At 45.9% G+C, this 14,548-nt stretch overlaps 1 protein-coding gene across 1 annotated transcript in view; it reads left to right on the forward strand.

The window, feature by feature from the left end:
• Positions 1-208: 208 nt before the first annotated feature.
• The window catches only part of LOC147663306 (ras and EF-hand domain-containing protein-like), a 244,011-nt gene continuing 229,671 nt past the window's right edge, over positions 209-14,548 (forward strand). The window contains exon 1 of the mRNA XM_086950540.1: positions 209-1,041. Coding sequence (XP_086806666.1) covers positions 725-1,041 — 317 coding nt within the window. The 5' untranslated portion in view covers positions 209-724. The remainder of the gene's footprint in view (positions 1,042-14,548) is intronic.

The raw sequence follows: 14,548 nt of genomic DNA on the forward strand, positions 1-14,548 counted from the left end.
GATTGGGGTATGAATGTGCGATAACTGAGCTCTGTGGACAGGCAGAGGTGAGAGGGCAGAAGTGAGATGAAAGGCGAGAGTATAGCATCTGGCCGGGCCGGGAGGGGTGGGCAGGGCCGTTTCGGGTGGAGAGGTGGAGGGGGCGGGCTTGAAATGGGCGGAGGAGAGAGAGGGCGGGGTGGGAGACTGAAGGAATGAAGAGGTGGTAGTGAAAGCCGCGGAACAGGGCTGGAGGAGCAGGGTTTCGAAAGGGCTAAAGAGAAGGGGGGAGGGCAGAGAGAGTGGTAGCGGGGAGTGGAGTAGAGATAGCGGAAGGACAGGTGCTGCGCCGCCCTGGGACAGGCAGGGCTGGGAGCACCGGCAGGTGACAGCCCTCGCAGCCCGTGTTCGGTGATTCATCCGGGTGGTTTCGGCGAGAGGTGCCCTGGAGAGCGCTGCCTGTGGTGGAAAATAGGGTCTCTACAGCAGTGTGTCCCATCGCAGCCCCAGGATCAGGGCTGGATCGCAGACCCCCGAGGGTGGGACCCCTGGCTCTGCTTTCTGCGCTCTCCAGTGAGTGAACGCGCTTCTTCTGCGGAGTTTGGCAGACTCGCTCCCCGGACCAGGGCTGGATCGCAGACCCCCGAAGGTGGGACCCCTTGCTCTGCTCCCTGTGCTCTCCAGTGAGTGAACGCGCTCCTTCTCCGGAGCTTGGCAGGCTTGCCACCCCACCCCCCCGGCTCCCATGGGGTCCAGCGAGGAGGTGTCCAGCCCGGAGCTGCGCCGCCTCTTCCTGGCCTGCGATGTGAACCGCTCGGGGCTGGTGGAGTTCGAGGACTTCTCCACCGTGTGCCGGGAGCTGGGGGTCAGCCCCCGCCTGGTGCGGCCGCTCTTCAGCAAGCTGGACGTGGACCGCGACGGCGCCATCGACTTCCAGGACTTCTCGGCGCGCTTCCAGGAGGTGTCCGAGACCCTGGACCTGGCCTCCTTCGGCTCGCAGAGCATCAGCGCCTGGGGGGAGTTCGAGGAGCGCCTGGGGGGAGAGGTGCACGAGCTGCCCAGGTAAGGAGAGCGCCTGCGGGGTACCAACGGTACCGGGGCACTGATGCAATAGAATTGACTCTATAGGTGCATAGTGTGGTATGTCTGTGAGCAACAGGTACAGCAGGAATCGCTGCAAAATACCACGAGTCGTCCGTGAGGGACAAGTGCTGCGCCTAGTGCTAAGAGCATACTGTACCACAAGTGCTGCTTCCGCTCTCCGCGGGTAGCATTACCACATGCATAACACACCGCATATGTCCACATTGTATCAGGTCAGCTGTCCGCAAAGGTGCAAATGTTACGCCGAGAGAATGCAGGGTGTCCACATTCTCTCCACGTAACATTATCACCTGCAAAATCCCACGCGCTGTGAGTGACGGATGTTACGCCTTGCGCTAAGAGCACAGCACATCAGAGGAGCACACATTGTGTCAGTAGGTACGTGTACAACAGGTAGAGTGATGCAACTTCCAAGTGCAGGCATGCCTTCAGAAAATGATCTTCCATAGGGACTCCCTGGTTTCAGGGGAGACAGAATTCTACAGTGTGATGGTGGTATTCAATGACACCTATGTAACGTGTGTAGTTAAAGACCACCCAGGGGATTGTGAGATGAGACCTGAGGGTCGCCCCTAAAATTAGATCACTAGTTCCATTGCTTATGCCTCGTTTCCCTGGTCTTTCACCCAGGTCCTGTGGCCGGGGCTGTGGGTGGAAAACAATGAGCCTATGGAGTTACCGCAGACCTTGTAATTCCAGTGGGGCCACACCTCCTCTCAGAATGACAGGGCATTTTACAATCAGGGTCACTGGAATTATGCGGCAGTGGAAGAAGCACCAAATTATGCAGCAAAATACTAACATTTTTAATAGCAATGCTTCATTATTTTGTCGTTTTTACACATTGTAATACTCCCTGGGTGAAAATTCAACCACATTAGTACCAGTTTAACAACCAAATACGGAACAAGCAACTGAAAGATGATCATTGAATCTTTATGCACAGTCTTCCACTATGAGTGAACACTTTGCCACATCTTTAGTTACTTTTGATCAGTTTAAGATAGAAACACATTTTTTAAATTAAAATCTGCAGATTACGGATAATGTAGCAAATCCATAAACAAAAAAAGCCACAGCAACTGAATTGCATAATTCAAGTGGCGCTGCTTACAATAAGGCACGTAGCCTTCAGCTCTGTGTTTGTTGTTAGCATGTACTCCCTGTGTCCATTTAGGCCTGTGCTGGTAGCAGTGCACCAAGATCAGTGTACCACTCCACACACTAGTATGTCACAGAGAAGACATTTTATGGTGTTACAGCACACAGGTACTTGTGGAGAGCCAAGGTATTGACATTTTGCAGTATGAGCCACACACCAAGAGACTGGAGGGGCTGCAGTGCCATGGTACTGACATCTCACTCTATGAGCCACACACAGAGACTGGAGGGGCAGCAGTGCCAAGGTACTGGCATCTCACTCTATGAGCCGCACGCTAAGAGACTGGAGGGGCAGCAGTGCCAATCAGCTGCAGTACCAGGTCAAGGGTGACGCTGCATGGCTCATCAGTGACACACAGGTAAAAGGAAGCACCATAAATGCACTGAACAAGTACTGACAGGACATGCTGTCTGCCTCCTTGGTTACCTGGTGTAATACTGTAGTGTTTGTGTAATGTCAGTCAGTGTTTGCTCTCACTCTACTTTTCCTCTTCTGCTTCCGTCCCTTGGTCCTTTCAATTGTTTTTTAAAAGTTCTTCCAGTACGCCTGTAAATGGGCCTTTTCTGAACTCCTCCCACCCCAACAAGTCTTCTTAAGATGCCTTTGGAGCAAACCACGCCAATGCTGGAGCGTTCACCCCTCCTACACCCTGCTTAGGTACCTTAGGTATTGAATTGCCATGAATGTTGGATCCCTCTGGTGACACTCTGTAGGTTTATACCATCTGCATGGACTCACATAGCTTCCTCCCAACTAATGATCACACCCAACTCCTCATTTATCACCACAGAGAAACTGGAGTAAACACGTGGAATGTTGTTCCAGACAGAACGAGACCAATCCCAATAATCAATAATCACTGGTTTAACTGCTAACCTTAGGTTCAAGGGTAACATGCTGCTCAGTATAAAGCACTTCAACGCCTTTACAGAGGTGTTATACACTACATAAATGCAATTACAATAAACACAATATATCTCTAGTTGGCCTGGTCTCTCAACATTGACACATCGCTCCTTACCACTGTCTGCAGCTCATCTTTAACACGTTGGGGCTTTGACATCCAGATAAGGGCGGGGCGAGTATAACTTGGTGTACCATTGCCGCATTTTATTTCCATTTAGTCCAGTAATAGTGAATGCCTTTTTGGATTACAGAAACATGGCGTGTAACCACCCTTAAGAGGACCTAGGACAAGTAGGGAGAAGGTTAGATCCCGGTGTGACATGCTCCAGCAGTCTCACTGACTTCATCTCAACTTTTCTTTTCTGAATGGACAACTGTTGTTGGAGATCGAGAGCAAAGATTTAAGAATGTAACAGGCTGCGGCATTCACAGTGTAAGACATTCACAGCCTCAAACTCTGCAGCATTCACAATGTAAGGCTTTTCACAGCCTCACACTCTGCAGCATTCACAATGTAAGGCTTTTCACAGCCTCACACTCTGCGGCATTCACAGTGTAAGACATTCACAGCCTCAAACTCTGCAGCATTCACAATGTAAGGCTTTTCACAGCCTCAAACTCTGCGGCATGCACAGTGTAAGGCTTTTCACAGCCTCACACTCTGCGGCATGCACAGTGTAAGGCTTTTCACAGCCTCACACTCTGCGGCATTCACAGTGTAAGACATTCACAGCCTCAAACTCTGCGGCATGCACAGTGTAAGGCTTTTCACAGCCTCACACTCTGCGGCATGCACAGTGTAAGGCTTTTCACAGCCTCACACTCTGCAGCATTCACAGCCTCACACTCTGCAGCATTCACAATGTAAGGCTTTTCACAGCCTCACACTCTGCGGCATTCACAGTGTAAGACATTCACAGCCTCAAACTCTGCAGCATTCCAAATATAAGGCTTTTCACAGCCTCACACTCTGCGGCATTCACGGCCTCACACTCTGCAGCATTCACAATGTAAGGCTTTTCACAGCCTCACATTCTGCGGCATTCACAGTGTAAGACATTCACAGCCTCAAACTCTGCAGCATTCACAATGTAAGGCTTTGCACAGCCTCAAACTCTGCGGCATGCACAGTGTAAGACATTCACAGCCTCAAACTCTGCAGCATTCACAATGTAAGGCTTTTCACAGCCTCAAACTCTGCGGCATGCACAGTGTAAGGCTTTTCACAGCCTCACACTCTGCGGCATGCACAGTGTAAGGCTTTTCACAGCCTCACACTCTGCAGCATTCACAGCCTCACACTCTGCAGCATTCACAATGTAAGGCTTTTCACAGCCTCACACTCTGCGGCATTCACAGTGTAAGACATTCACAGCCTCAAACTCTGCAGCATTCCAAATATAAGGCTTTTCACAGCCTCACACTCTGCGGCATTCACGGCCTCACACTCTGCAGCATTCACAATGTAAGGCTTTTCACAGCCTCACATTCTGTGGCATTCACAGTGTAAGACATTCACAGCCTCAAACTCTGCAGCATTCACAATGTAAGGCTTTGCACAGCCTCACACTCTGCGGCATTCACAGTGTAAGACATTCACAGCCTCAAACTCTGCAGCATTCACAATGTAAGGCTTTTCACAGCCTCACACTCTGCGGCATTCACAGTGTAAGACATTCACAGCCTCAAACTCTGCAGCATTCACAATGTAAGGCTTTTCACAGCCTCACACTCTGCGGCATTCACAGTGTAAGACATTCACAGCCTCAAACTCTGAAGCATTCACAATGTAAGGCTTTTCACAGCCTCACACTCTGCGGCATTCACAGCCTCACACTCTGCAGCATTCACAATGTAAGGCTTTTCACAGCCTCACACTCTGCGGCATTCACAGTGTAAGACATTCACAGCCTCAAACTCTGCAGCATTCACAATGTAAGGCTTTTCACAGCCTCACACTCTGCGGCATGCACAGTGTAAGGCTTTTCACAGCCTCACACTCTGCGGCATGCACAGTGTAAGGCTTTTCACAGCCTCACACTCTGCAGCATTCACAGCCTCACACTCTGCAGCATTCACAATGTGAGGCTTTTCACAGCCTCACACTCTGCAGCATTCACAGCCTCACACTCTGCAGCATTCACAATGTAAGGCTTTTCACAGCCTCACACTCTGCGGCATTCACAGTGTAAGACATTCACAGCCTCAAACTCTGCAGCATTCACAATGTAAGGCTTTTCACAGCCTCACACTCTGCGGCATTCACAGTGTAAGACATTCACAGCCTCAAACTCTGCAGCATTCACAATGTAAGGCTTTTCACAGCCTCACACTCTGCGGCATGCACAGTGTAAGGCTTTTCACAGCCTCACACTCTGCAGCATTCACAGCCTCACACTCTGCGGCATGCACAGTGTAAGGCTTTTCACAGCCTCACACTCTGCAGCATTCACAATGTAAGGCTTTTTACAGCCTCACACTCTGCGGTATTCACAGTGTAAGACATTCACAGCCTCAAACTCTGCAGCATTCACAATGTAAGGCTTTTCACAGCCTCAAACTCTGCAGCATTCACAATGTAAGGCTTTTCACAGCCTCACACTCTGCGGCATGCACGGTGTAAGGATTTTCACAGCCTCACACTCTGCAGCATTCACAGCCTCAAACTCTGCAGCATTCACAATGTAAGGCTTTTCACAGCCTCACACTCTGCGGCATTCACAGTGTAAGACATTCACAGCCTCAAACTCTGCAGCATTCCAAATGTAAGGCTTTTCACAGCCTCACACTCTGCGGCATTCACAGCCTCACACTCTGCGGCATTCACAGTGTAAGACATTCACAGCCTCACCTTCTGCAGCATTCACAGTGTACGACATGCACGGCCTCACATTCTGTAGCACTCGGAGGATAAGACATTCACAGGCTAACACTCCTTGGCACAGGAGCTGACAAAAGATGAAAATATCCAAACTTTGACCCATCAAGTGCTTTATTCATCCATTCTTTCTTCCATGTACTCATCCTTTCGGGAACATATTATTTCACATTTCCATACATTTAATCAACTATTATCCACCCTAGACCCACTCATCTTCGCTTTCTCCCGTGCCTTCCCTCATCCATCCATCATTTTACTCCTCCATTCTTTCCCTCTTCATTACATCATTGATACATCCATCTTTTTACACGTCCAGGCGACCGACCATCTATTCTTTCAACTGTGCATCCTTCCAGACTTTTCGCCCTCCTTTCAGCCTTGCATCTATTCTTCTTTTCCACTCCTTTCCTCTTCTCGTTAATTCCTATTATGATGCTTTCCTCTGTCCTTCTTCCCACATGTCCTTCCTTCTTCATAACAGTTACTACTTCCTTTGAAACTGTCTTTCTTTTTACATTTCCTTCCTCAAATCCTTACTTCTACCCTTCTTTCTCCCCCTTTCTCCATCTCCCCATATTTTTGCTTTAGTCAATTTCTTTTTCCTTCTTACTTCCTCTCTCTAATTTTTGTGGTTGTTTCCTCTCTCTTCCTTTTCCTATTTTCAACAATTCTTTCACTGTCTCCTCTAGGCTCACTTGGCAGCAATGGTCACACACCTCTCAGCTCTGACACGGCTTTTATTTCAAGTGTTAGTTATGGTCTTTTGTCTGCAGGCAGAAGAGGCTATACACAACTAATCCCAACTTTGGCGGGCCCGGCTTCCAAGCCCTTCAGGCCCAGTGTTGGCTCCAGTCCCCAGGCCTGACGGATACAGTGATAGCAGTGTGCAAGCTGGGACCTACCTCCTGCGGCCACTCCTGCCAAGTGTTTTAAAAGAAAGAGGATGGGCGGCATCCTGTGTCGTGACCTCGAATCCTGTTCATTCTCCCTTTTAGCTGCGCGAATACAAGTTTATAATATTATCTAACGATAAGGGGCCCAAGCATTCCTGTTCACAGCCGCTCCTGCTTTCATGCATGCCCCCACCACTCTGCCACCATTCCGAGAGCGCATTTCATGAGACGGTGTAGTGTCGTCGGTCGCAGCCCAGCGGACAGTCGTGGTCGGGGACTGTGTCGACCTGAATTTCCTCGGGACAAGTGGAATCCTCAGTAGAAACGCGCTCTTTATCGAATTTTTATCAGTGCAGTTTCCTTACAAAATCTGCCATGCGATATATATATATATATATATATATATATATTATAAAGTACTGCATGAGCAAAATTACAAAAATCCTTAAACGGTGCTGTTGCCTGATCGCTTCCATTTAGTCGCAAGTTTCAAACATGGAGCATGAATTAAGCTGAGTGTCCCACTCACTCTCACAAATCACTGCCACCAGAATTGCAAGTCAAGCTGTTAAGTGCAAACAGTGTTTTTTTAGGTTGTGTTTGTGGGTAGGAAAGGGGTGGATGGATTGTTAGGTTGGTGCGGGTGGATGGATAGGGGGTTGTGGAAGGATGGATAAAAGAACTAGGGGGACAATGAGTCAGAGACCCCCTCTTCCTCATAAAGCGACAAAGAAGGAGGCCTTTGTCTACTGTGGTGAATTCGCACAGAGGTTTACGAGCATCAGGAGTCGCGGTTGGCTGCCTGGGGCCTCTTCTGAGTTTCTGAATAGGGCAGTTTCAAATCCACTGCATGGTGAAACCCAGGCAACAGTGGCTCTCGAAGACCAAGGGTGTCAAAAGGAGCCTGGAGTTGGGAGGCAGCACCTTTGTCCACACTTGTTTACAGTGGGGAGGCAGGGCTAAGCCTGTCGTTGTTGAGGACTGGGTCAAGGCACCTCCCTATATTGGACTTATTTAACCTACTGGTTAATGAGAATGGTTATGAGTGGATGGCAGCACAATCTTTGAAACATTTGTATGAGTCTGGTCCAAGGGAGAAAAGCTCTCATGTAGACTTCTGAATGTGTCCTTGATGGTGGTTTAGGGAATGGTTTGTAAGAGGGCAGACATAAGTCCCTGGCGTCTTTGCCCTTGATCTGTTTTGCTGGTGGTGGTGTCGGGGTTTCTATTCTTTTGCTTCCTCTCGCAATGTTTTTCTGGTTTTGCCAATGAAGAATTATTGCCGATTTGCACAAAGCTGTTGAGCATCACGCGAAGTTGAATGTAATCAGGTGGGGTCTAGAGACTGATATGCGAATTTAAATGAGATTTTTGGGCACTTGTACTTTCTCTGCATGTTTCAGCGACACAACTTTATACAAGTGCCTTTGAAACGGAGGCATAAAACAGTGATACTTGGAGGCATTGTTGGGAGTATATGAAATGTAAAGTAAGAGGATCCAAACGAAGGACAATAATGTAAGTTAAACCTTGGAGAAACTGACATTGGATCAGTAAAGATAAAACAGTTCTCTCAGATGAATGCTATACTCCTGTAAGAAGGGTCAATCTGCTGTCAACCATCTACATGGTCCAAAGAGAATATTAGGAGAGAAGGCCTTAAATGGATGTAAACGTGTCCTATATATGTGCAATAGCAGAGAATCTCTTAATACTAAGACTACTTCAGGTTGCCAAATAATTGTCATTTGTAATGCTCCTTCATCTAGTGCACTGACATCAGTGCCTCGCTGGCATGCATGCATTGTACTCTCATGGGTGATTGGTCATTCATTAGTTATTGTTTGTTAAGCAGCTCCCTAAGTATGCAAGTTGCTCATTGTGTGTTGTTCCTATGTAAAAGCACACATCCAATTCACACACGCAGTATTTACAGCTGTCATACAAATATTTCAATACAAGTTATACAAACACAGACTTGATACTGTTTGATCTTTTCCACAAAATGCCTGGAAACAAAGACCACAGCTCATTCTGCAGCGAGTTGCCAAACCCAATAAAAGATAAATAAAATCGAAATCTCGACTCGTTTGAGCCCTAAATTCTCTTTTTAGATAGGTGCATCTCCTTTCCCGCACTTCACATCGTGACCCCATGCCAGATAAAAACATTGAAATGGATGTTCACTTCTAGAACTAGAGGAGATGGACGATACGAGATGAAAAGGGGAAAGCTCAGGTGTGAAATTTGCAAATGGACATTTCACAGAAAGTAATGTGAAGGAATGGAAAGATCTCTCTACAGAAGCAGTGGAGGCAAAAAGCAAAACCCAAATAAAATGGTCTGAGGGAGACACGGAACCAGCTATAAAACAATATGCATATAGCGAGACCTGGTAAGATGATTATAGTAAGTGTAGGCTGAAAATTCAATATGCCTGGTTACCAGGCTGTGCGTAAAATTGCCCTTGTTCTGCTGCCGAAAAGTAATGGCATATTAATTAATGGTAGCAGTGTTGTACATGCCAAAATTGCTTCAATTCCCAAGATGAGTAATCTCACACGATTCCTTGTTGGGGGAGTTCCTCTTGGGAGGCGATGTAAAGAATTTAAGGTATGGTCCACTGACTGCGCCCAGGTGATTTTGCATACAGGGTCCCCATGGGAAATCCATGAAGGTCCGAAAAGGGGATACGTTTTCCCCCACACACCTGATTGTGGCACCCTGCAAGTTAAAGGGTTCCCCTATAAAGAGATACTGTAGTGTAGTAAAGTAGCTTACCTTTAACTGCTCAAGATCCACCAGACAGGATCACACTTTTCTCTTCACTTAACCCTTTCCCGAGACAGCCAGGCCCTTGAATTTTCACTTACGATTCTCGAGAAGTAATAGAGCTTGAATTTATTTCTTCACAAATCGCGACTGTCAGATTTCTTTGAGCTCACCTGTGATGATAAAACTGCATCCAACGGACCCTCCGCTAAGGACACCAACTGGGCCCCTTAAGGCAGTTGTTTTACTCCATCTGGAGATGGCTGACTGAAATATACAAAGTTCCTGCCAAGCCAGCATAATCCAGTTAAACCAGCAGCTTACCTCTGAATACACACTAGTCCTTCAGAGGTCAGGGACATTCAGACTCGAACAATGCATTGAACCGGATTTAAAATTGTGAATTAGTCACAACTTCCTGCAAAACAGAATGATACTAGACAATGTGACCAGTGCATTAAAGCCTTCTGCGGAGCCAAAGGGCCCTTTTCAGGGTGCGGGTACGCCGTGAGGCCACGTCCATCTCAAATTATAGGCAATCAAGATGGTTCCAAAACGTCTTCTGTGAACTGCTTCTACCTGTTTACCTGCACCAAATAAACAGTGACTATCTAGCAAACCCCATCCAGCCACCGAGTTCAGCGACTTGCCCTCCCTTCATAAAATACCCAGCAAAGGACTGTAAAGCTCCCATTGCAAGCAAGTGCGCAGCTTGTGGAGACGCTGCTTGAAGCACTCAAACTTGCTTTGAGCATTGTTTTAAAACTAGGGCAGTCACTCAGCCTTGCAAGACCGAATATCCATGGGAGGACAGGGGTTGGGGCGGCATGTGCGGCTTCTCCTTCCGGATCCTCTGACAAGAACACATCCTGTCTCCACAACCCTAGGTTGAATTGAGTAGAGTCGGTGACCCTGGTGCTGTTTCTGTGTTCTTCTCTCTCCAACCCACCTCTCTGATCTATGCCACTACAGAGGTCCAGGCTACTGATGCACAGTACCAGTATCCTCGGGCCACTGCCATGCAGTTTACTTTGAGGTTTTCTGGTTCCACCATCCCTGTCCTTCCAGGCTTCCTTGTAGCCCCTGACTCCGAGTAACCAGCAGCCTGTGAATAAAAAGGAAACCAGACATTTTTACCATGGTATCTATCCAGAGAATGAGTTAATTGTATTTCCTGGTAGCCTCTCACACCAGAGTAATCCAAGCAGGTCTGAGTGACCTCCAAGCAGGTCTGAGTGACCTCCCCGTGCACAAGATCCATGAAGTGCCTTCAGTGAAACCAGATGAACACATTACTCTGCATGCCGTACTTCCTACACAGCGTAGCAAGTTGGAAGTGTTCCAGGACCACTTGCTAAGCCTGCAGGATGCTTACTTATGAGATGTATCCTCATTTTTAATTTTGAGGAGCTTCAGACTACTTAATCTGTGGCCATGCCAACCCTACTCGGACCAGGAAGCGGTTCATTCACCACATATATGCCTAATTCCGGACTCTTCTCCAGTAAAAGGCCACCTGCAATCAAAATGGGGAAAAGAAGTAATAGATGACAGGAGACACATGATGACTATCTGCACCTAAAGTAGGGAGCAGCCTCTTTTATAGAATCCAAGAAACAAAATGGCTTATTTGTGTAAATGGTGTAGGCTAAAATTATATGGGGTTCAAGGCAGCTAAGTGTGTCTTTTCTTCTGCATATCCACCAAGCAAAGGATTGCGAGGAGAAAGATGGCCATATGGTAGTCCACTTAAATACGGTTAGAAATACTCAGAGTACCCACTGAACCACGTTAATGTCATGCTCTTTGTGTGTTATCTGATGTGGCAAAACATTTTTCTTTAAAAATGCCCACAAAAACATAGCTAAAGCAAATGATTGGCACAATACGAAAATTATTTTGAAGTACATTGGATTCTGTACACAGCAAAACTCATTTAGCTAGTCAGTTATTAGAAAAAGGTTAATTAAACTAGTTGTGCTTTGTAGAGAGAGTTCAATACCGTGACCCTAGCCAGAAAGCAGAGTTTCCCTGAACAACTGGTGAGAGCGCTGCAATACAATACAAAATTGTTAAAAAAAAAAAATCTATAATAATGTCTTATTGTGTAGGTGCTAGTGCTCCTTGGAAAGCTTCTTCAGTTTCTTTCTGATTTGCAAGAGGGTCAGAAAAGTTCTGATGACTATGGAGATGTTGTTTCAGATCTTTTGTGTATATGAGAAGGCCTGCCTTCTGGTTTCCCCTTTCTTACTCTTCTTAGTTTTGAAGACGGGTGATAAAACTAGCCCCCTCGCGTGGCACTGTCCACCAGAGGTGGCTAGCTTCATGGCCAGATATGTAGGGGTGTTACTTTTGATGGCCTTGTATGCAATGCATTTGGTGTTGAAGATGATGCAGGATTGGTGGGGAGGGGGTAATGTTGTTGCTTCTGTGATGGGGTTATGTGATCATATCTCTTGATGAGAAGTGTTTCAGCATATGGGCTGCCTTTCAGAGGTGCCAGAGTGGCATCAGATAGGCTGTTGAGTTGAGCACTGCTGTCCCTCCAGCCAGTTGACACAAGACCAGAGCTTGCACTGTTGTTCTAAAATCAGTTTCCATAAGAAAGTGTTTCACTTTTTTCAGGTAGAATTGGGTGTCTTTGGCATGTTAATAGATCTTGATGTTGTAACTGGTAAGTATGAACCAGAGAGGTTCTATGTGGAGGCTGACAATCCATGAGGATTGCTTGGAATCTTGTGTTTTATGGATGTAAAAGTTTTTGGGACGTGTAGGTATCTGTCTGCATGTGTTGGTGGCAATTGGCAAGGTAGAAGATGAACCATAGTGGGATTGTGTTTATGAAGGCTATAATTCTTAACGAATAAAAGCCTGGAATCATAGTAATGAAGATTATCAGTAAAAAATCGAGCCATGACAACACATGAGAAATTTCCGAGTTGCAAACCTTTAAAAAGATAGGCTATTTCTTGTTCATGTACTTACATCTTAGTTTTCTTGTTCCACCAAAGGTAGTCTGTTACTTGGCAAGATAGGTACAGATGACATTTCTGATGGACTTTTAGATGATGCACCTGGTCTTGAAGATGATGAGGGCCTGGCTGGGAGGAGCCGGAATCTGTTTCAGTGCTGCTGTAATGTGATCAAAATCCCTTCACTCCCTGATGAGACGTTCTACAGAGTGAAATGTGCCCTTCAGGGTTGCCGCTTTGGTGTCTTGAAGGCCCTTTTGTAGAGAATTGCCACCATGCCTTTGGAACAGGAAGACATCTTTCACTGTTGTTCTAAAATTGTTTTCTGGAATAACGGATACAACGTTTCACATCAGGTAGAGCTGCTACTTTGCTGTCTTGGTTTTCGTGATTCATTTAAGGCGAGGACTCTGTTGATGTTGTACTAATGGATTTTATGCTGGCTGTCATCTTGGAATTGAAGCCAACTTGGTTTGTGTTGTATAGCCAGGTTTCAGCCTGTGATTTTTTTATGCTGTTGGTGAACCAGAGGAATGCAGTGTTTCTTAAGCAGAGCTTTAAGTAGGTTGTTGTCATTCAATTCTGGATCAGCTCAAAACAGGTTGTGAGTCACTGAATGTCATTGGTTGAGGAGATTTTGAGGTGGAGTAGTCTTCGGCATTTTGATGGATCTTGATGTCATTGTTTTTTAGTATGGATCTGAGGGGTTCCGGCTAAAGGTTGAAAATCATGGAGAGACGGTGGAACTTGAGTAACACTGTGGGAGATGGGGCGTTTCTGGGATCTCACTCTCTTGGCAGAACCATGGTTAAGTAGAATTGGGCACTTCAGTATACTTTTTTCATCCTTTGATATGTGTTTTGGGTTCACTTGCTTCACATTAATACAAAGATTCATGTTTAACATTTATGAACTCCCCAAATAGGGTCAATTAATTTGTGCCTCAACTCGGTCCTAAACTTTTACTATTATGGAGACTTTCTTTCTCCTGCACCAGTTATGATGAGCAATAGTCAGAGGTATTGCTTTGATAATGTTTCTATAAAATATAAAGTATCGCCACATCTAAGGAGTTTTAAAATCAGTGTCAATGTCAGGAGTTAACACATTCAATTTTTTTATTGAAAAGTGCACAAACCATGTATACATAGAAAATTTAACTTTACTTCTCTTATAAAGGTTGTGTAGGTGTTTCATGACATCATCTCAGGTGGTAACCTATAACAAGGAAATAACATGTATTCAAATGAATGATACCATATTCAGGAATCTGTAACTTTACACAACTCTTTTTTTTCTGGCTGATTTGCAAATGTTACAGTAATAATCACTGTGTCAATTCAGGAGTGATTGTTTTAGAAGTCAAATCCTGGTGATTAAAGATATTATTTTAATTTCCTTACATTTCCCTTTCAGCTACAGGACAAATCTCAAAATGTTAGCTTCTTAGGTCACCTCATGCCAGGGTATAAAAGTAACATACCTAAGACAGTAACACTCCTTGCCTATGTGTCCGAGAAATACTCCGATTTGTATTCCAGATGTCTGTACTTTCCAAGAATCAGTCTGTCCGGTGAACTGTAGAAGCAACAAGTAAAAGCTTTTCCTACTTTTTCACAAACGCCGTGTGCCTTCATGTCGTAGTGACGTATGGTAAATGATTGACAATCATCACTATAAGGACTAAATACAGCAAACATTTACATCTTGGGTAGACACCCGTCTACATAACCAGAATCCATGAGTGCTCTTATTTGATTGGAGTTAATCCCCTTTCATGACACTTTGAGTGGGCACCAGTCCCATGGTCAGATCAGAGTAAAACATAAAAAATACCTGCATTCCCAGGACCTTGGAGCCATTTTCCTACAACTTCTGA

Source organism: Lissotriton vulgaris, unplaced genomic scaffold (genome assembly GCF_964263255.1).
Source record: "Lissotriton vulgaris unplaced genomic scaffold, aLisVul1.2 SCAFFOLD_1097, whole genome shotgun sequence".
NCBI lineage: Eukaryota > Metazoa > Chordata > Amphibia > Caudata > Salamandridae > Lissotriton > Lissotriton vulgaris.